We start from the raw sequence: 21,317 nt of genomic DNA on the forward strand, positions 1-21,317 counted from the left end.
GTCATTAGGAACAAACTGATAAAGTCAAAGGAAGATAGAGTAACGCACCTGTGTGATATGAGATTAAGTACAGCTCTGGGGTCTGTGGGGCGCCGGTCTGCAGGATTCAGGTAAAATTGTCTGTCCTACAGGCAGAGTGGAGGCGGGGTTTTATAAATATGTGTCTGTACCTTTAAGACAAACACAGATCGGGGTGAGGAAGTGAAGACAACTGACTTTCGTTTCCCTGGTGAAACTTTTATAAATACCACCAGCTTGTGTCGTGTAAAGGGGAACTGATCTGCAGACTGCTCTGTGTTTCTGAGCCTCAGGTGGACTAACTTCACTCTGCTGTCTGCGTGGGGCATGGTGAGTGATCTTCCAGGTGGTGTTAAATTGTAAAAAAAAAAAAAAGGCTCTATGATAGTATTTAATACTCATGAATTAGATGAACCTGAAATATGTGGCAGGCATTGACACAAAGAGAATCATAAATTGTTATTGTAGATGGATGTCACAGTAAGAGTCACTATAGTGGTTGCAATAATATCGTCAAATAATAGTAGCACATACGCACTTCTAACCCATGCATACTAACATTAAGTCGTAACTTTACAGGAATATTAAAGGGACTTTTGAAGGGTCAGGCTGTGGGCAAAGGCAACACGCAGAGAAGAAATGACTTTGCTTTGTATGGAAACATTAATGTTTAATAAATAACTTTTTTGAGAAAATGTTCATTTAAGCTTAATAACGGAGATTGGTTTATAGAGCCGTGTAGTCTACAGAGAAGAAAACAATGTTGTAATTACTGCTAACATTTAGCAGAATATGTTTAACTTTTCTTTTTTAAATATAAATATATATAATAATGTGGGTTATAGTTATCGAGTTACAATGAAGGGAAAAGGCTCTGGACCCTAGATAGAGCTATATAAACTTCATGTTAGCATAGAAAGCTAAAGCTAGCTAGAAACTAAATAATTCAATTTCATCCACCAGATAACTAGATTACATATGAGCTTCTATCTGAATGTGATAAATGATGATAAATCCAGATACCCAATACATTTAACAGAGGACACACTACTACTATTATACTACTACTAGTACTACCACTAACTTACATAATACTGTATAATAATTTATAGCCAAATTTATAATTTTTTTTTCAAATAAAAGTGTTTTACAGTCTGTAAAACAGGACAAACAGCATAAAATAAACATAGAAAAATGAACTCAGTAAAGTGTATGACGCTATAAGAAAAAAAGGATGTGAAATCAAGAAAAAAAGATAAGACACGTGGCTCTTATAACACCAAAGGAAATAGACATGAATCCTAATCATAATAAAAAGTTCATAAGTTTTTTAAAGGTATATTTTATTTTGATATATAATTTTCAGCAATACAATTTCACAATTTCAAATGTTAGTTTGCTTAATTGAGTTTGCAGCAGCTTTCGTTTACATTTTTCCAGTATTGAATACATAAACATTTACAGAAATAAGTTACATGATTACACAGATAGTAAAAATTAATTAAAATAACCAAAAAAACTGAACAAACAAACAAAAAAACAGGGGGGTCGGGGGAGATTATGTCGTTGTATATTATGTATTTTGGAGCCTTTGTGCATATGTTGTTTGCTCTGTGTCATAAAGTTAAAAGTTCATAACTTTAAAGGTTAATTATACACATTTTTCCAGCCTTAGATTTTATCCTGAATTCATCATATTTTTTGTGGTTTGTGAAACCTTTTAAAATCATTTAAAGGTAATGTTCTGAGTATACAACATTTGACAACATTTAAAGCCTTTTTGTTGAACATCGTGCACAGACATGTGGTCCCTACAGGTACACTGTATGAGTAATAATATAGGAACAAGATATTACAGGATTGATTGGTTTAGATCATTGCAGAAGGTGCAGTTAACCATCTGTTAATACAGTGTACTGCTCCTTTTGGTCACCAGATGGAGGCAACAGAGCAAGAAGAGCTCCTCAGAGAGGCTGATCACCTTGTAGCGCCTCCTAATGGAGACCTGAATGAACTGCTGGATGTGGGGCAAGATGACAATATGCATGGCCAGGTGAGCTCACTGCTGCTCTCTTAAAAAACTCATAATTCCAGTCTCTGTGATTCGCAAGTTTTGTGTGAAAGTTAACACACTCCTCCATGGATGTGATAAAATTCCACCACCTTTGCTCTTGTCAAACAGTTTCATAACTTGTTTTTTTGCTTTTTTCATCAGATGGAGGAGTTTCTGGCCCCGGGGGCCGAGTACAATGAGGAGGAGGAGGAGAGGAAGTACTACAGAAGGAAGAGGTTGGGAGTCATCAAGAATGTTCTTGCAGCCAGTATTGGAGCCATGATCGTATACAGTGTGTACATGGGTGAGTCGGACTGTGTTTGCGTTTGATGTGAGCAAAGACATTGAAACACACACAGGCAGAGTCGCAGGGGCTCTGATATGTTCTTATTTTTATTTTAAGTTGTGTGTATGTGTGTGTGTGTGTGTGCTGCAGGCCTACTGCAGATGCAGCTTATCCTTCATTATGATATGACCTACCGTGAGGTGAAGTACAGCAACCTTGGCCTGGAGGACATTGACCGTAAGATGCTGATGGGCATCAATGTCACGCCCATCATAGGCCTGCTGTACACCCCTGTACTCATCAGGTAGACACACACACACAATAATAAAATCTTGTTGTTCTTTTTATCTGGATGTACTTGCTCTGCATATAGTGCATACTTTTTATACATTGCTTTCAGGTTTCTAGGTACTAAGTGGATGATGTTCCTGGCTTCAGGAATCTACGCACTGTTTGTCTCAACCAATTACTGGGAGCGTTACTACACCTTGGTTCCATCAGCCGTCGCTATCGGTGTGGCCATTGTGCCGCTGTGGGCGTCCTTAGGAAGTTACATCACCAGGTAAGAAACAGGAGGTGGAGGGATGGGGGAGGAGAAGATGCTTCATAAGAGGCTGAAGTTAACGTCACAGCACATTGAACGTGATGAAGGTCGACCATTGAAGTGACTCCTCAGATTGTTGCTCTTACCTTCAACACACGAACATTATACCTAAACTTAACCTTCACTAACTTAACTGTTTCTCACCTTACATGAAACCTGACTGACTGTATGTAAGATCACTTTGTGCCTACAGTTAACCATCTCTAACCTAAACATAACCCAGCATCAAAGCATCAAAGCTTTAAAAAAAGAGTAAACCAGTGACATAACAATCACACCATAGGACTCAACGAACAGAGGTTCAAACCCAAATACATCCTGTCTAAGAGACTCCTGAGTGGAGAGTGGACTTGTGTGATTGTGTGATGTGTATGGCTGTGTCACCCCCCTCCCCCCATTTGCTCATTGAGTGGCCACACCAATTAGTGCCGGTTAGCCCTGCAGTTAACCAGTAGGTGAAGAAAAACCCAGAAGGTGAAGAGAAAAGAGCAGGAAACAGTTGTAGCAGCTAAATTTACCAATTTAATTAGCAGTAAATTCCCATTTGGATTATCTGTGTGTGTGAATCAACGAAAGTGCGTGCATGTTTACCTGCCTTTGTGTTTCACGAGTAATTATATCACCATACTAGTCGATCATTTAGAGGCAGCTTGTTAAGTTTGTCTGGATGTTACGTTCTGTCTGTGAAGAAACCTGTTTAGTTGCTGTGTTTTGCAATTAATCCACATTGCCAAGAAAGATTAAACATAAATGTTATTGTGGCATTTGCACTTATTTATCTGCAAACTAAATATTGCCTAAACTAACTATTTGCTGGTATAATTCTATAACATTATGTATGAAACCAAATGGAGTAATAATACTTTGGTGTGCTTTGTTGAGTGTAGGTAATTCATGCATATTCAGTAGTGTTATCTGGGTGACATTCCATGCTTCCAATTTAGTGTTATCTTGTGTTATTAACATGTAACTTGAATGGGAAACTTCCAACCTTAGAGTGTGCCATCAGTAGCCAAAGAGAACATGAGGGCATTTCCTTGCAGCTAGAATATGTAATATATTTGAATGAAGGCGACTATGACATTGAATGTTGAAGGACTACACACTCATCCACTTGCCAACTAACCGGTAAAGGAAAGTTCTGTCTCCTCTGTGTTTAGTCTCACTTATTATCCGCATAAGATCAATCACTGCCTTCTTTGGTCACATGATCGACTGGATTTTTGACGCAGAGAGTTACAAAAAAAACCAGTTACAAATAAAAAATTGATAATAATGTATCAGGTGATATTATTATTTTTTGGGGGGCATTTTCCCAAGGTCCCCTCAGTCCCAAGGTCGCCCCAGCTGACATTCTTTTTTAATAGACAATATAATAATACATCAACCCCCTGTTCCTCCCACAGTCCCACAGTTTTTCTATGCTGGCATGCTGTCTGGTGCCTGTCAGGTATAATGTGCAGTAATTTGATTAAATGAAAATTAACTAAGGAATATGCAAAATGTAAGGACAAAACTGAAACAAATCAGGTCTTAAATTCCTCCTCAACTCAGGGTCACAAGATTACGTAATAAGGTAGGATCAACCTGTCGACACCCAGTAAGCCTGGAGATTTTGTGGCCCCTGGAGTTCTGGGGCCCGGGGCTATTTTTCACTTTGAATAATTGATAATCCAGCCTTGAACTGTGACATCATTTCTAAATTATAAATGATTATTTTCTTGTTACTTCTGGGCTGATACTGATATATCTGTGATAAGATAAAATCAGATGAAAATGCTGACATGATTAAATTAGACAGTTTAGGAGCCACTGGTCATTAGCCGAGCCATTGTTGCCTTTTCAGGACATTTGTTAAAACCAGTTAAAAATAAACATGCACTTCAGTCTGTGATGTATTCATCATCTCCTCTGATGGAGCACAGATTACACTTGCTTGTATGCTGTCACTGCTTGTGAGTGTGTTCACTTGTTGTGTCAAACAATTACGATGAGACTCTAAGAAGAATCATTAGCAGCTCTGAAGGAGTGTTGTCAAGTGAGTCTGTTAACAGAAGAGGTGTAACAATACCTCGTATTGTTTCAGTCAATATGAGGCTCCTGATGTGACAAATGAAACAGTGTCAAGCTGAGATCTTTTTTGTCACTGCTTGCAATGTTTGTTTTATTTTGTAAAACATCGTTTTGCTTTTTTGTGAATCATGTTGCTGAGAAACAATTCTCTCAGGAAAAATTAATTTTTTTCATTACAACGTCTCAAGTATGGTTGAGTGAATAAAAAAACAGAAAATGTCAATTTAAGGCACATTCCCAAGCTCCATGCTTTCAAATCTAATCAAACAATGGTTTTCTGGAATCGTTAAACCCCTACTATTCAACATTTAAAGACTAAAGCTTAGTTTTCAGTGTGTGAAATTATCAAGGGAGCTTTAGAAAAATTTGATGTGGCTGGTTCGACAAGTGTGTATATACACCTCATACACGGAGGCAGAGGTCAGTCAAGTTGTTGTGTGAACTCTGAATATACAAATGCACACCTGATGGGTCATAATAACTATGTTTTTTTAAGGAAATGTATCTGTTTTTGGATTTCTCTTGTCACACAAACACAACACATGCAGGATGGCGCAGCAGTACTATGAGTACGTTAACTACAAGGAAGAACACGTGCAGGAGCAGAAGAAGCTTCCTAAAGGAGCGTGCCACAAATACATCATCGTCTTCCAGTCAGTCTTCAACATCATCTTCCATGTGAGTCCTCACCAGTGTTTGTTCACTCATGCTATAATTCATTTCATGTTTTGTACTGAACAAATGTGAGGACTGTGTTAAACTTCAGAAAAAAAGCATTACATCTGCAGAAACAAATAGACGAGCCTCGGTCTTCTCTCTCTTCCTCATCAGCTGAGTTTTGTCTTCGCCGAGTTCCCCATGCGTCTCGTCCTCAACGGCTACCTGCATGAAAACAAACACATTCTCTGCAAAGTCAAACACTGTGGTAAAGACACACATCACTTCACCTCCATTGATGACAGACTAATAAGCACTCTCTGTCCCGTGACATATCATTGACTGATGAAAAAAGTTTTATGATTCTAGACTCTACTAAATTTAAACTTAAAGCTGCACCAATCAAAATTTTTACATAATCAAAGGACCAAATTACTATGTGAAATGTAAAAGAGGTATCTCATAGTGACGAACCTGCTGAGAATTGTTAACTGTGTTAAATCTGCAGCTCTACTGAGTCTTTTAGCATCTTATCACTCAGTATTTTGGAAAATCCACAAACTATGCTCTTATCACCTTGTTTTCAGCTGCAGCAGTTTCAGTAAAAAAGCTTTAATAAACCTAATGTACACTACCTGCCCAACCCTAAATGACAGACAGACAAAGATAGCGACTGGCTGGAGAGCCTAGTGTAGCAGTTAGCAGCTTAATAGCAAGATATTTTTTCTCAGTAGATGGTGAAGACCAAAACAAAGCTAAAAGGAGAAAATATGGAACTTACATAACGACTGTTTGCTAACACATATACCAGATCAACTTTATATCTTTATGCTGCACCCAAGAGGCCAAATAAATGAATGCAGCTTTAAATACTTGATTTAATATTCAATCAAATTTTCTGTTTTCATTTCAAAATTTGTAGTTTAAAATTTAATATCTTGAATTCATTTTTGTCAAACAAAAACTCTTGCAAAGCTCATGTCCTCTTTTTTATAGACTCATAGTTTCTCAGAAAACCAGTGTCAAAGGTTTGCATGAAGTGGAAGTACATGTGCTAATACATGTTGTCCACTAACCACTATGCTTTTAAAAGCAGCAGGGTGCTCAAGGAAACCAAAGTTGCCTCCCAAAGCTGCTACAGTATGAAACAAGTGAATTGCAACACTTCTGCTAAAGCTGAAATGTTTTTTGTGGCATGCTTAATTTGGGAAAGGATCCCACTCTTGACAAGAAAGCTTCCATTTTACTGTAAACAACAATAGGAGGAAACAGAACAGTAGAAAGGTTCACACACCACAGCTACACAATACAATACTATGATCACACACACATCCTTGTTTTCTTTTAAAGCTGCTGCTGTTAGTTGTTAGTTTTCCTTTCAGCTTTTTAATGTAGATTTAAGTCATTCTGTTAATTCTTTGTTTAATGTTTTATTCTGTCCTAAATAGTAGAGATACAGTCTCATGTGTTAAACATTCAAGCAGATGCATCAGTTGTGACTTGATGAAGACCCTGCGCTACTGAAACATGCTGGTTGCTTCCCATCACCTTGTTTCTAATGTCTGAGCCTTCCTCTTCCTCTGCCAGGTGCAGTAATCAGTGGAGTGATCCCCGGCTTCAACACCACTGTGCTGACTAACCTGCCACGCTCCATGCTGCTCATCCAGGTGGAGAGCGTCCTCATGGGCTTCGCCTTCCTCTCCATGATCATCGTAAGATCTCAACTCCCTGACTCCTGACTCATACCCACACACACACACACCCCCACACACACACAGACACACACACATACACATACACATACACACACATCTGACTCCCGAGAATTCAGTGAGTTTAGGTGGTTTATTATGTGTCGTTTGTTTTGTAATAATCTTGATTGTCTTGTGTCTGTTCTGTATTGCTCTACTTTGGAGAAGAAGAAGTATAAACAAAAACAAAAATATAATATCACTGCTAAGAAAACTGAATACACACAAAGCTGTGTTAAGATACTAATACTCTGCTAAAACGGTAATTTGCACCTTGTAAATCCCACCATACATCTATTTTTTTATTTAAAGATAGGAACATATATAAATTGTTCCCACTATACAACAAAAAAGAGCAATCAGTTTTACATTAGGGAGGAGTTACATTGTAAAAAAGATTTTAAACATAAGTCTTAGTTTGTAGTTTAATAGCTTAACTGCTTTTAATATGTAGTTAGTTGCTTGCACTGCTTTGCTTTCTAGATGTAGTTGTAAAGCTAATACTGCTCTCAGTGATCTTAGAGGGCTATAAAATTGTTTGAGAATTTCTTTGTTATTCAGCGCTGTGCAAAACCCTATTTTGTTTTCAGTATCGCACTGTAGGTTGCAATCAGTTATTTTGCCCCGCACTGGGCTGATTTACAAAACAGCATGTACAAATAATAGCAATCATTCAAAATAATTCAAATGAAATGAAATACTGTGTACTACTATCACACAGTTCCTTGTGTTGTGCGGTGCCGCTTACCGCCCGACAGAAGAGATCGACCTCCGCAGTATCGGCTGGGGAAACATCTTCCAGCTGCCTTTCAAACACCTGAGAGACTACCGCCTGCAACTGCTCTGCCCCTTCTTCATCTACAGCGGATTTGAAGTGCTGTTTGCCATCACTGGATTCTCCCTGGTACGCTGTCAATAGAGTTGGTTGTACTAATAGTAGAGTAGCTTTTACTTGCAATGTTTAGTTTTTGTTTTATTTGTTTAGAAGGTAGTTTGTACAGATGTGTCTTTAATCAAAACCCTAACCCGTAATATGTGATAAATGTGTCCTTGCCTAGTTTGAAAAGCAAGCTGGAGGCATAAAGGTGCAGGCAGGTTATAGTAATAAAGACAGAAAATATGTCATTTCTTTCTTTATTTCCCTCTCTTTACAGTCCTATGGCGTATGTGTGTTGGGCCTAAAAAGTCTGTGGCTCCTCATTGTCGTCTATGGCCTCTCCTGCTCCGTCTTCTCCTCCCTCTCCTTGTGCCTCCTACGACTCCCACGCTGGCTGTGTCTGGTGGGGGGCGCTGCTGTGCACTTTGTGCTGCTGATTACTCTCATGGCGTTGAGTCCAACTCCTAAAGATCAAGAGTATCTGGGCCCTTTGCTGGTGATCACTGTGCTGTGGGGACTCGGCACCGCCCTGAACAAGACGGGCGTCAGCAGTAAGTAGCAGCTGTGATTATGATGTCTGCATGTACTGTACATTGACTCTGTTAACACATGACGTGTGTCGGCATAAACGCCTCTGTGTGTGTGTCAGCCCTGCTTAGTATGCTGTATGCTGAAGAAAAAGAACGTCTGGACTTCGTCTACACTATCTATCACTGGTGGCAGGCCATCGCCATCTTCATAGTCTACCTCTGGTCCAACCTGCCTATGAGGGTATGTGACTGTGTGTGTGTTAAAAGAGCGTTTAGTGTGTGTGTGTATCTCGAGTGCCAATTTTTTCCTTACATCATCCATTTTTTATCCCCTCTCACTCAGGCCAAACTCTCCATCCTGTTGGCCACTTTACTCCTGGCCTGCTACTGCTATTGGGTGATGGAGCGTCGCCTCGCAAGAAATGTGATTCCCAGACGGCCTCGGATCCCTCGGCCAAGGCACAAGGTAACCAGTCACAGTGTGCCACGAATAACTGCCTTCACAGGCCAAGTTATTTAACAAATTCCAACGAGGAGTTCAGCTTCTATTGAGGACAACTATGGTAAAATGGCACTCATGTTACTGCAGAGTGAGTTGGATAATATCATCCCCCATTTTCACTAAATACTGCTGTCCATGTGATGTGGAAAAAGAAAGAAAACAATCAGGACCAGTCCATAAATGCTCATTTGTGTCATCATTTTTTCACTTTCAGCATTAAGCATTTCTTTGCTAATTTCAAGTAAAATCTTTTTTAAATATATTCTGGTTGAGTAGCATTCACTGGAATGAATGAGCAGCCACATATAATGATCTCATGCACGGTGTGATATACAAAATGTGGGTATTTTAACAGCCACTGGTGTTCTCATGTGAGGTGAAGTTAAAAAGTCTTTGTGCCATCAAAGCATAAACACTAAGATTATATTTACTGTGGTATAGCAAAGCCTCATTAAGTAAGCAATACACCACTGTAGAGAACGTAAGTAGTGTCTGCTGGCCGATGTGGGCTGGACAGCTTTGGATAAAGTACACTTTAATATTAAATATTCATTTATTCACTAATTCATTCAAAATATATGAGATGATGGAAGTAAGTCCATTATTTTTCTTACATATCGTGACACTTGAGAATGTAATATCACAGTTATATTGTAGCTGTTTAGTAGAGGCAAAAAGAGAAGCTGAGTTCAAATAGCCATCTAACTGTGGTTTGGTAAAATAGCAGCGGTGGTTCAAACTGGTGACCAGAAGCACAACTACATTTGAAGTGTCATGTTATATTCTTTTAATGACCTACTGCCATCCAATCAGAAATTTTCATGGTCGAGGTTAACTTCTTCTTCACACCAGCAGCGTATTTATAGGTTTGAGTGTGAATGCAGTCCGCCACTTTAGTGCTTTTCATCGATCAATCCCTTCTCTGTTTAAACTTGGTGTATTCATTGCCTGACATCTTAAGTAAAACTGCTGTCTTTGATATTTGCTGTGGCTTAGTACAAAGTTATTTGATTTCTAGCTTTTAGGAAATCTTCTGTCTATACCAAAGCTTAAACTATAAATGCAGCAAACAGCAACTGATTTAAACCCAACAGTCACAACTTTGCAGAAGACCAAATCTCACTGCACACCAGAAATCTAAATTTTTTTCTCTATTTTTCTTTTCTGAAGCAAACAATGCTTTTGCATCCAGCATATAAATTCTTCATTCACTCCAAAAAACTCTCTTATCTCACGCAGAACTAATAAATAACTTATAGATTAGGTGTGAGAGTGAGATTTGAACTCTTGCAAACACTAATTTGTCTTCAATTTGTCCACACCAGCATGCTGTGGGAGAAATCCTTCAGCTGTGCAGGAGTAAAGTAAATCTCATTAACTGCAAACACATTTTGACTTAAGAGTGACTCACTTCCTCTCCTCAGTTATCAATATAACACATGATTTGTGTCAGGTCAAAGGCTACCGCTACCTGGAAGAGGACAACTCAGATGAGTCAGACTCTGAGAGAAGTGAGGAGGACGAGGAGGAGAAGATGGAGGACGAAGACCATGTGGCGGAGGAGATCGGAGCAGAGGGCAGGGAGGAGGGGGGCCAGGACGCAGGGGCCCAGGGAGCTGACTCACCCGGTGCCAGGAGGAGAGGGGCTGAGGGTCACCGCCGCAGACGGGAGGACGACCGTAAGAGGGAAGGAGAAAGGGAAGAGCGTGAGGGAGGGTGAGAGAGGACAAAAAGGAGGAGAAAGAGGGAGAGATGGTGGACAGATGACAGAGATACAGGAGAATCGGAGAAATGCTGGAAGTTGTTGTATTCATGAAACTGTTCATATTTTTACAGATTTTTTATCCCTCATGTAATTCTTATATACTACACTAAACAGAACACACATTTTTCTGTCATAAGCTGTGCTTAAAAGGCTGTTATTCGCTGTACAACTTCACAACAGTGATCCAGACAAAAAGTACAGCAACTGGAAATACTATATTGCTATAAAATAAGAGGCATCATAAAGGGTATCACACACTGGATAAAACAAGACTGTAACTCAGATACAGCAAGAATACTTGTTTTTCTTCCTTTGCTGCACAGTTTGTGGCTTTACCAAATGTGCCAATAGTTACTGAGGGCGTTGTAGCTGCTTTTTGTACTTCATCAATTAGAAAAAAATATTCTGTAATAATATGCACTTATCTGCAAAAACAGAACTGAAAGCAACAGAAAAAGAAATGAGGAATTGATTTTCTCTGTTTATCCCGTAGGGCGAAGTGTGTTTTGATGGAGTCACTTTTAGAGAGCCTGCAAGGTTCTGCCGGATGTGAACAGCGTAAACAGCCATAGCTATATTTGTCCTTTTTTGTCTCTGTTTACCTTCAACCCCTCAACTTATGCACATGTATTAGAGAAAAGAAGCTAACACATGATATTATCAGACGCTCAGACATGTGTCTGTTGCCTGATGTATCTCTTGGGCTGAGTTAAACGTGCTTTTTGCAGAAGCTAAATATGAATATGACTGTATGAATGTATGTTTATTCTTTAGGGTTCTTTAGGTTCAATTTGAAACAGGTACCAGGGTCAGTCATGTATGGCCAATGCCAGTAAGTTACACATTTTAGTTAACAGTGGCCTCAGGGATATTATGGTGACTATTATGGTGGACTATCTTTAAATGTCTTAAATTCAACAATAAACAAGACTCTGCAGCCACGCTAGCGGCTCCATGAGGCTACTTGTGTACTAATGTTAGCATGCTAACATGTCCACAATTACAATTACACACAATGTTAACATGGTGATGCTTGGCAGGTATAGTGTAGTTTACCATGTTCACTGTCTTATTTTAGTGTGTTAGCATGCTAACATTTTCTAATTAGCACTAGACTCAAAGTACAGGCGAGGCTGACTACAAAAGTCAGCCTGCTGGTGCTAGAGGATAGTCAGTGAGTCATCACTGTCATTAAGTGTTCTGTGGGGACCATGAATGTATGTACAACATTTCATTGCAATTGATCCAACAGAACTGTTATTGCCCTTCCTATTGTCACACCGCTCAAGTGGCTAAAAAAACAGAATAACTGTTTAGTAGAAGAGTTTGTACAGCAAACATATTATAGGATCAGATCATGTCTTGAAACTACTCACATCAGCATGTCCACATGCCATTAAAAAGCCTTAAAAGTATTGTATTTTTTGTGTTAATCTGAGACATCAAAAAGTATTAAAAGGTTTTACAGTGCAGGTGTTAGAGGTACTATTTTTTCATGATGCAACAACAGTTTTGTTTGAGTCAAATTCACATTCTTTCATAGATTTATAACTGGTCTGGTCGGATGTCATACAAACCAATAAGGCACACAGGTTTTACTGTATCCATTTTATGAAGTTGTCACACCTATTTGTTTTACTGGCCATTGAGTTTCTTTTTTTTAGTTGGTTTGATTCATAAATAGAGAGAAATAGACAAAAGTAATCAACAGTCATGTTAGGACAGGAAGCTGTGATGCCTTCATAGTAATGGTGAGATATTTCATGTATTTTTGTAGGTACATAGTCAGACATCAGGCTTTGTTCATCTTTTATTTACTCGTGGGAGTGTAATTTTTGTCAGAACTGCTATTTAAACCAGCTGTCAAACGAAGGAATAGAACCCACAGTAGAGATTTATAACTCCTTACTTTTCAGTGTACTAACGCCAAAACTACTCAATGGTGCACTCATCCCTATGAAGTTGTGAACTTATGTAATATAATGTGACTGACTTAGTGTGAAACTGTTGCTATGTTCTTGGAATAGATTTTGTACTTCTGTCTTGATTACACCTGCAAATTCAACTAAAGATTGTGTTGAAGTTGATTGATGCTGATTGTGTTTCTCTCAGCGGGTGGGTGGTGTGTTGTGAAAGTCACTGACTTTATCTTCAGCGACATTTAACAACCTTCTAACAAATATCACCATGGAAACTTTAGCGTGTGACCAGTTCAAAGAATAGCACAAATAAATTAATGTTTACTTGCAGTTACTGTGATAGAGTACATTTACATACCTACACATTTATAAATGTAGAATACTTTATTACATCACTATAATGACTGAAAAAAGTTTTTTAAAAAGTTGTGTTCAAAAATGTACCGCTATAAAAGAATATAAGCATCAGAAATATAATGTAACATAATAACATAATAAGTATCACTTCTTTTGAGTGTTTAATTACTGGTGTGTTAAAATACTCCTATTGAAAATATATATATTTAGTTTTACTTTTTGCTTTAGGTGTGCTGCCAAACATTCTCTCTGCATACTTTCACTCACACAGGAATCACAGAAATGACTTATGTTCTGAATTGAAAATTTATTTCACTTGTAATAAAACAAAATAGTTTTGAGTATTAACAGAACTATGAATATGAGCTGTGATAAAGAGGTAGCTTCTATAGGACTGATGTTTTGTTTTGTGATCACTTTGTGGTCCTGACTAATGAAGCCCTGAGCTCAGAATCAAACCTGAATTTCAGGCTTTGGGCTCATATTCAGGCTCCTGAAGCACAACACCCAGGTGTTAGTCTGAGCGCGGGCGCTGTTGCCGCTGCCAGTGTTGATCTGTTCCCTCTCAGTGCCTGATACGTCTGATGGACTGGATCTTTGGAGTCTGGCAGTGGGAGCCCCAGATCTTACACTGCTGGTAGTCTCCGCTGTGTTTCTCACACTCCATGATGTACTGCTGGCCTCTGTAGCCGGGGTACTCATAGCACACAAAGCTGTACAAAGACAGAGGCAGGAAGAAGAAGGTAAGAAGAGCTGACTTTCGTTGCTTCATGTAAAGATATTCTCAACATGTGCTGTATGTGGTATTTAACCCATCAGAGCCACAATGGATTAGTCAGTTATATATATAGTCATCTATTATAGTCACAATAGATTAAAGTCAGTTTCAGTTTTCCTAAGTCTCCATAGATACCATTTATGTCATGATGATTTTACATCTGTATAATATAACAAGTCATAAAATAAGTCATGCCAGCAGCTGTTTAAGGCTCTCAGCTCTTGCAAAGAAAAGATGGATAAAAGTTGAGATCAAAATTAGTTTTTTAACTTTAGCAGTCAAGATGACGTGAATGTAAAAATGCTAGTGTATGGTAGTGGTTGTCATGCTAATACACTGATGTTCTAGCAGGTAATAACTATCACGTTCACCATCTTAGTCTAGTGTGATAGCATGCTAACATTTTCTAATTAGCTCAAATCACAGCTGAAGCTCATGGTAGCGTCATAAATTTTGTGCATATTTGGTCATAAAAGTATTGGTCAATTTTAAATTTTGACAAGATGTTATCACAATTTATCCTCTGAGGAACATGAATGTTTGTACCAAATTTCATGGCAGTATATTGTATAATTGTTGCACTATTTCACTGAAAACAAAGTGGTGGACCCTGCTACTCCACTATCTGACCGCCATCCTTCCAGCTGCACTGCTAGTGTGGCTAAAATAATGGCATCATGCTTTTGTATATTTCACTCAATATAAAAGTGACGTAGCATAGAGAAAGTGCTGGAACACGTGTCTCATTGTTGAGTAGTTTTCTAACATTGAAGCTGCTCAAGAGGGAAACTGAAGGTAAAAATCAGCACTCTAGAGATTTAAGTGAGATGATTGACAAGCAGATAGCAGATGCAGCTAATGAAAGAGGAAGAAGTAAAGATATGCTAAGAGGCAGCATTGTAGGAATTACGTTGTACACATGGGTGTTGTGAGGAAGTGTGTAAAACCAGATTTAAAAAAAAAAAAAGTAAACTATATAACTGAATATTTCAGCTCATTCATGCTTCATGAAAGGCTTGAACTGGTACAAGTGATATGACTACATTAAAAATGTGCATGCTATTTCTGTATGGCTTTCTAATAAGTCATCCTTTTATAAAGAGTTTATAAGCTATAAACAATGGCTTAATAAATGTTTAATAAAGCATATATTAATGCTTAGCTTGCGTTTGTCCTCCTCTAGCATGACACATTCTTTGTGCTTTTAACTAGTTCTTTAGCTCATTAGAAAGACTCCTAATGCACTGTTACCTTGTGGAAGGGTTAGGGTTACCTTATAATCTTATAACTTATCTACAAAGTACTAGTAAATGATTTATTGACCATTTATAATCTCATTAGTTAAAACTGATAGGTCCTTTATAAAGGCTACCTTATTAGAAAGTTGTAGTGATTTTTTTCTGCTCTTGTCCATAAAGTCCACAAAGACTTTTTTATGATAAAGAGCTACAAAGCAGCTTGAAGTAGAACGTGTTGGGATGAAGAACTGACTTACGCGCCACACTGCACGTGCATGGAGCCCACCTCAGGCTGGGCCCAGCCCATGGCCTGCAGTGAGGGGTAGTCATCGCACAGCTCAGTGCAGCGGCCTGTGAAGTTCTCCTTCTCGAAGATCATCATACGGCTGCTTTGGTGAGACTGTGGAGGGGGCGGATGCAGAGGGAGAGATGGAAAGGACAGAGAGTTAGTGTTTTAACTTACAGTTGGAGCTGTCAGACAGATGTACAGCGAGAGCAGACGTTAGACACTGAGTTGTCGTTCTATTTTTGAGCTGTCTCAGTCACCCGCTGTGTGGCTCACTCTTCTTCTCTCCGTCCTTCTGTCACTCTGTCACTCACTATCATCTCCATTTCCATCCGCCTGCTTTCCTGCTCTTTCACTCCCACCTCTCTCTCATTTTAGCCCTCCCCTCCTCTGCAGGTACTCACAGCACAGTAGATGGGGCGAAAAGACATGAAGCGCTCAGTGTGGTAGGACAGGGAGCCGCTGTGGGAGGCCCAGTTGGGGTACTCGCCAATCTCCAGGATGAACTGCTGACCCTGGAAGTCATGGTGCTCGAAACCCACCCAACTGGATAGATAGGTGAAAAGGGTCAAACGAGTGAGTAACAGTGGTACAAAGAGTTTTATGAATTCAGACTGGAGATAAAACAGACAAGCGGCAGGTGACAATAGACAGGATGAGAGGAGAGAATACACAAAAGGAGAGAGCGGGGAAGGTCCACAGATGGGAAATTTAACCACATTTGTCTAGTGGTCACAGGCAACACTGCACCTCAAGAGGAGGATGATGAGCAGGTGCATTAAGTTGTTAGGATGATTTTTTTAAAAAACATTTAACATTCCAATAGTCCACTTTCCCCACACAGTTTTATATGCTGAAGGACTGGACTGTTTTTTCAACACTCAGGATAATCCTTAGCTGAATTAACAAAATAACAATGAAAAATGAAGTTTCAAAGTTTTGATGAGACAACAGTGACAAGTTCCTGCCAGGTTGCACAGAGAAGATGAAGGGGCACAAAAAGATATTCAGTGTATCATATACTGTATGACAAAGAAAAGCCTGGAACCTGTATTTTTTTTCTTGAAAAGTTACTAAAACAATTAAGCAATCATCAAAGTAGTTTTAGATTCATTTGTATTTGATTATTCAAGTTATTTGACTAATCATTTCAGCTCTAATCCATTATGTGACTTTGTTTCTGCAAAACAGCTTTGGAGCTCAGTAAATGTATTTGAATCTTTAGTCCACTAGTTATGTAGACTGCTGCACTGCCAGTGAGACTCACACAGAATCTCTCAGTGAAGAGCTGGAGCTAAATCTGCACTCGGCTGCTGATGTCAGCAGGTGCTGGAGAATCAATTGGCAAGCTTTGCAGAACATGACTAAGGCCTGGGCTGGTAGAAAGCTGCTCAAAGTAAAGTTTTGGTCTTAAGTGCGTCAAAATACTGAGGGTGACATAAGTTTGCTCTTACTCTCACTCAGAATAAATGCCATGCATTAATGTTCAGACTTATCCTCTGCTACTAATTTATTTGAATGAGCTCAAAAGATTTTCTAACCCTGTAAGGAATCTCTAACAGATGGCTGTGTTGCGCACACAGAGGAAAAGACACACTTAACTAGAAGACAGAAAAGATGTTTGGATTACATGTTGTTGATACAACATAATAAGGTTTGGATTCTCAGCTTAATACTGTGTTGGATTGAGTGAGAATACAATCAAAATAATACAAACTACAAAAAAATACAATGATTCATTTCAAATTTAACTGGACAGTGATGGAATACAATACATGTGTCCTGCCTCTTTTTAAGGAGAATGTTTCATGTTAAGGTCAAACTCCTTCTTCAGCTGATTAAGAGTTAACAATATCCTAAACAGTGTATCTGACTTTTGCAACATAATTATCGCATACATTTTCTAAACATAAAGAAGATATGTGTGTGTGATACAATGAATAATTTCAGAGGGATTCATCATCACAGGTTGTACATTAAAATGTGAGGAATGAGTGATGCAGCATTGACGCGTATGCTTTGGAGGCCTGTTATTGGCTGATTCAGTGACTGAGGGAGGGCAACATCATTGTAGAAGTTATTTTTAGGGGTGCATCTAACAGTTATTTTATCATCTAATAATCTGCTGATTATGTTATCAATTCATTGTTTTGGCTATGAAATGTTAGAAACTAGTAAAAACGCCCAGTATATTTTCCTATAGGCCAAAGTGACATCTTCAAAAATATGCAATTAATGAATTATGTAAAACAGAGAAAATCAGCAAATCTTCACATTTGAGACATTAAAATGATAAACATTTATACTTGAAAAATGAACCAATTATCAAACTAGTTGCCAATTAATTTTATGTCGACCAACTATTTCATTAACTGACTAAATGTTTCTATTAATGTTTCTATCTATTAATTTCACAGCAATTATGAGTAGCTGCAGTCAGTATCTGAGAACCACAATTCAGCTCTTAAGCTACTATTAGTGTTTTTTTTAATACAAAACTCTGGTGTAAGATCCTGCTGTGGGTTTTTGCTACTTTCCCCCTAATTTTTATGACTTGTAAATCAAAGTTAAGACAATTCTGTGGAAAATTCCTCATCCTTTCCTCTCTACCTCTTGTTTGAGTGTTATTGAGGGCATTCATTCAATAAGCTCATATATATCAAGCTCCCTCACAGCACAACAATGCCAGCTCGCTCTCTTTCTATCAGCTTCCACTCTTTTCCTGTCTGTGAGTGAACTTCCATTACCCCAAACCAGGTAGTGTGGAGTGGAAGTGAATACTGGAACAAAGTCCTCCACAACCTCTAAATGGAAGTACGTGTGCAGGAGGATCTTACTTGGGGCCACTGTTGGATTTACTCATATATCATTTTCACAGTAACTGATCAGGTGGTGAAGTTAAAACTAAAACAATGACAAAAAAAAACTAAAGGATGTAATAAAATTGTCCCCTAGTTACTATAACATGTCTCCATTACATTTACACACATAAAAATATAGAATATACTCAATGTTACAGGACATTTTGTGTGTCGATGACAGCTGTATGATATCATGATCAGTAGTAATGGTGGACTCTTGCTTCTTTTTCTCTTCATTTTTTAGTACCCTTGAGAACAAGGCCTTAAATTATACACAGTAACTCTGCTAGTATCCTCTAGAGGTCTTGTTGCTCCTTTTACACATCACATTACTGCCATGTAACTCTCACTTGTGGTGCTAAAAATATGACTGAAATGATAACAGTTATGAGTACGAGAACCGGGCAATAGAAATACTGTAGTGACTGTATAGATAGTATAGTTTTATATATTTACAGCTTGTCATGAGAGGAATGAAAAACTATGATATTTTCTTTTGTCACATGGTTTTATCAAAGGAAGAAAAACATTCATGTGACCTTAAATCATCAATAGAAACCGCTGACCACAGGTGAGGGACACATTCCAGGTTTGAATAGCCGACACAAAGTGAGAATCCTGCAGTGTAAACTGCTTTCAGACGGGTTAAAAGACTCTTTCTCTTGTGTCTGAAAGAGGAGCAACATTGTTTATACTGGGTGCCCCCTGCATGTAGGATGGAGTGACCTCAGAGGTGAAAGCCTGGACACTACTTCCTCTCTTCCTCTCTCCGTCTCACAGACACACACTTACATAAACACACACAGTCAATCAGTCAGTCAGCCAGCTTTCCACAGAGACTTGCAGGCGTACAGGCTGTGTGACTCACGCTCCACTCTCCACTCGGATGGAGCGGATGTTATCCAGGCCGCAGTTGTGGATGTTGCTGCACTCGGAGGTGAACTCCAGACTCTTGCCCTGGAAATGCTCCCGATCAAAGACAGTCACCTGCACACACACATACACACAAACGCAAGGGGAAGACAGGTGTGAAGGTGTGTGCTTTATGTGTGTTTATGAGTGTGTGTGTAAGTGTGTATGTGTGTGTGTGTATGTCTGTGTGTGAATTCACCTTAAAGAAAGGGGCGGTACCCATGTTAGGGAAGTACATGGGGGAGGTCATGTGGGTTCTAGTGACTCTATTCATTTCTACAGCAGAGAAAAACAGAGACATGGATCAAAAAAAGGATAAAAACATTAAATGTGATTAGTATTAACAAATATATATTGAATAACAATGTAATTACTTTTTTAAATGTGAATTTTAAGTGAATATTAATAGTTTCTATTTGCATTAAAGAACCATGTTTCCCTCCGTATGAATTATACAATTTCCCATAAATGCTAGAAAATAAAATGTCTGAGTTACAAACAGTGAATCCTGTAAATCCATCCCGTGGGAAAGTTCTGCATCATTAGTTTCCCGCTCTGCTTACCTGGATGCTCTCCTCGCGCTCCTCACACTCCAAATCCTCTTTAGGAGACTTTTGTCTGAATCTGGCGCTTCTGTTTTATACCGGCGTCCACGCGGGGCCCTCGTGCCCGCAAGTGTGCGTGCGTTGCCCCTACATGCTAATGACTCTGTACGAAGCGAGTTTGTGGACTGTGAAGCGTGCCACAATAAAGGATTATACATCCGGTTAATTTCTTCAAAATTAAGCTGTATTGAACAATATAACTCCGTGTGTTGATTTTGAGCACAGTGTAATACAGTGAGAAACATTATCATCCAGATGGTCAGATGTTTTGAACATTTTTAAGTTATAACACTTTTAAAAAAAATTATTTTAGCTTTAAATTATGATCCCCAAGTTTATTAAACCTTTAACACTTTATTTTTAGGGGCAGGCTTCATTTTCACTTCATTCATTCATTCATAAATGTTTTTGAACTACAGATGTTGCTCTACTATTCTTTATGTTCTGAGTCCAATAGCCTACAACTGAAATGAATAGTCAATTACTTGATCAGTCAACCAACAGAAAAGTAATCAGAAACTATTTAAATAATCAATTAATTAATTATATTTTTTCACAAAAATATCAAACATTCCCTAGTTTCTCCTATATGAGGATTGTTACTTCACTATAACATCATAAATTGGGCTCTACGACATACGTAGCCTAGTGAGGCACATTTTTTACACTCATTCTTGACATTTCATAGACTAAATTTTTAATCGATTAACTTATATTCAACATTGATATCATTCATAAATCAATTGATTTAAACAATTCAAATCTTAGATGTTAGGTTTTTATGTTGAAGGATGAAAAACATGACTTCCGGTATTCTGGCTAACTGTGAACAGCTTGACGCAGGTGAGCGTGAACCTGAACGGCCAGTGCCATGGTAAAAAACGGTTCGTGTGCGCGCCGGGGAGCCTGCTGGTGCCCTCTCTCTCTCTCTCTCTCTCTCTCTCTCTCTCGCTCTCTCTCGTTGTCTCTCTCTGTCGCTCTCTCTCTCACTCTCTCTCTCTCTCTCTCTCTCTCTCTCTCTCTCTCTTTGTAGCTACCACCATGCGGCCTGTCGACTCAGCAGATCATATACAGCAGTCACAGAGGTGCGGGTGGTGAATGCAGGGCTGTTGTGTTCTTGGTCTATTCGTATAGGTCAGCAGTGCCATCGTATAGAGCAACAATGGCCGGGGCTATAGGCAGAGAATGAGGAGGATTTGGAGAGCCATCCGGGGGAGCCCGTGTCAATGATGCATCCCAGAAGTC

At 38.8% G+C, this 21,317-nt stretch overlaps 2 protein-coding genes across 2 annotated transcripts; one reads left to right on the plus strand and one right to left on the minus strand.

Moving 5' to 3' along the window:
• Nucleotides 1–210: 210 nt before the first annotated feature.
• On the plus strand, nucleotides 211–11,887 carry unc93b1 (unc-93 homolog B1, TLR signaling regulator). Its single transcript, XM_042398255.1, has 13 exons — nucleotides 211–348; nucleotides 1,955–2,071; nucleotides 2,234–2,375; nucleotides 2,508–2,661; nucleotides 2,758–2,919; nucleotides 5,583–5,712; nucleotides 5,866–5,959; nucleotides 7,279–7,403; nucleotides 8,164–8,346; nucleotides 8,597–8,870; nucleotides 8,969–9,090; nucleotides 9,193–9,315; nucleotides 10,805–11,887. The coding sequence occupies exons 1-13, from the start codon at nucleotides 346–348 to the stop codon at nucleotides 11,069–11,071; spliced, it is 1,896 nt and encodes a 631-aa protein (XP_042254189.1). The 5' UTR covers nucleotides 211–345; the 3' UTR covers nucleotides 11,072–11,887.
• Nucleotides 11,888–13,679: 1,792 nt separating this feature from the next.
• cryba1l2 (crystallin, beta A1, like 2) lies at nucleotides 13,680–20,224 on the minus strand. The gene is made up of 6 exons (XM_042424420.1): nucleotides 20,031–20,224; nucleotides 19,667–19,743; nucleotides 19,424–19,542; nucleotides 16,099–16,240; nucleotides 15,666–15,808; nucleotides 13,680–14,105 (listed from the first exon to the last, which is right to left on the minus strand). The coding sequence occupies exons 2-6, from the start codon at nucleotides 19,739–19,741 to the stop codon at nucleotides 13,958–13,960; spliced, it is 627 nt and encodes a 208-aa protein (XP_042280354.1). The 5' UTR covers nucleotides 19,742–19,743; nucleotides 20,031–20,224; the 3' UTR covers nucleotides 13,680–13,957.
• Between the last annotated feature and the right edge of the window lie 1,093 nt (nucleotides 20,225–21,317).

This window comes from Thunnus maccoyii, chromosome 2, assembly GCF_910596095.1.
Source record: "Thunnus maccoyii chromosome 2, fThuMac1.1, whole genome shotgun sequence".
Taxonomy (NCBI): domain Eukaryota; kingdom Metazoa; phylum Chordata; class Actinopteri; order Scombriformes; family Scombridae; genus Thunnus; species Thunnus maccoyii.

Bases quoted from the DNA above. Each gene is read 5' to 3' on its own strand.
- unc93b1 (XM_042398255.1), top strand. The intron at 2,072-2,233 runs GTGAGCTCACTG...TTTTTTCATCAG, and splicing joins ATGACAATATGCATGGCCAG to ATGGAGGAGTTTCTGGCCCC. The intron at 2,376-2,507 runs GTGAGTCGGACT...TGTGTGCTGCAG, and splicing joins CGTATACAGTGTGTACATGG to GCCTACTGCAGATGCAGCTT.
- cryba1l2 (XM_042424420.1), bottom strand. From the start codon at position 19,741: ATGAATAGAGTCACTAGAACCCACATGACCTCCCCCATGTACTTCCCT. The intron at 16,241-19,423 runs GTGAGTCACACA...CTATCTATCCAG, and splicing joins ATCCGAGTGGAGAGTGGAGC to TTGGGTGGGTTTCGAGCACC. The intron at 14,106-15,665 runs GTAAGTCAGTTC...GTCTTTGTACAG, and splicing joins ATGCACGTGCAGTGTGGCGC to CTTTGTGTGCTATGAGTACC.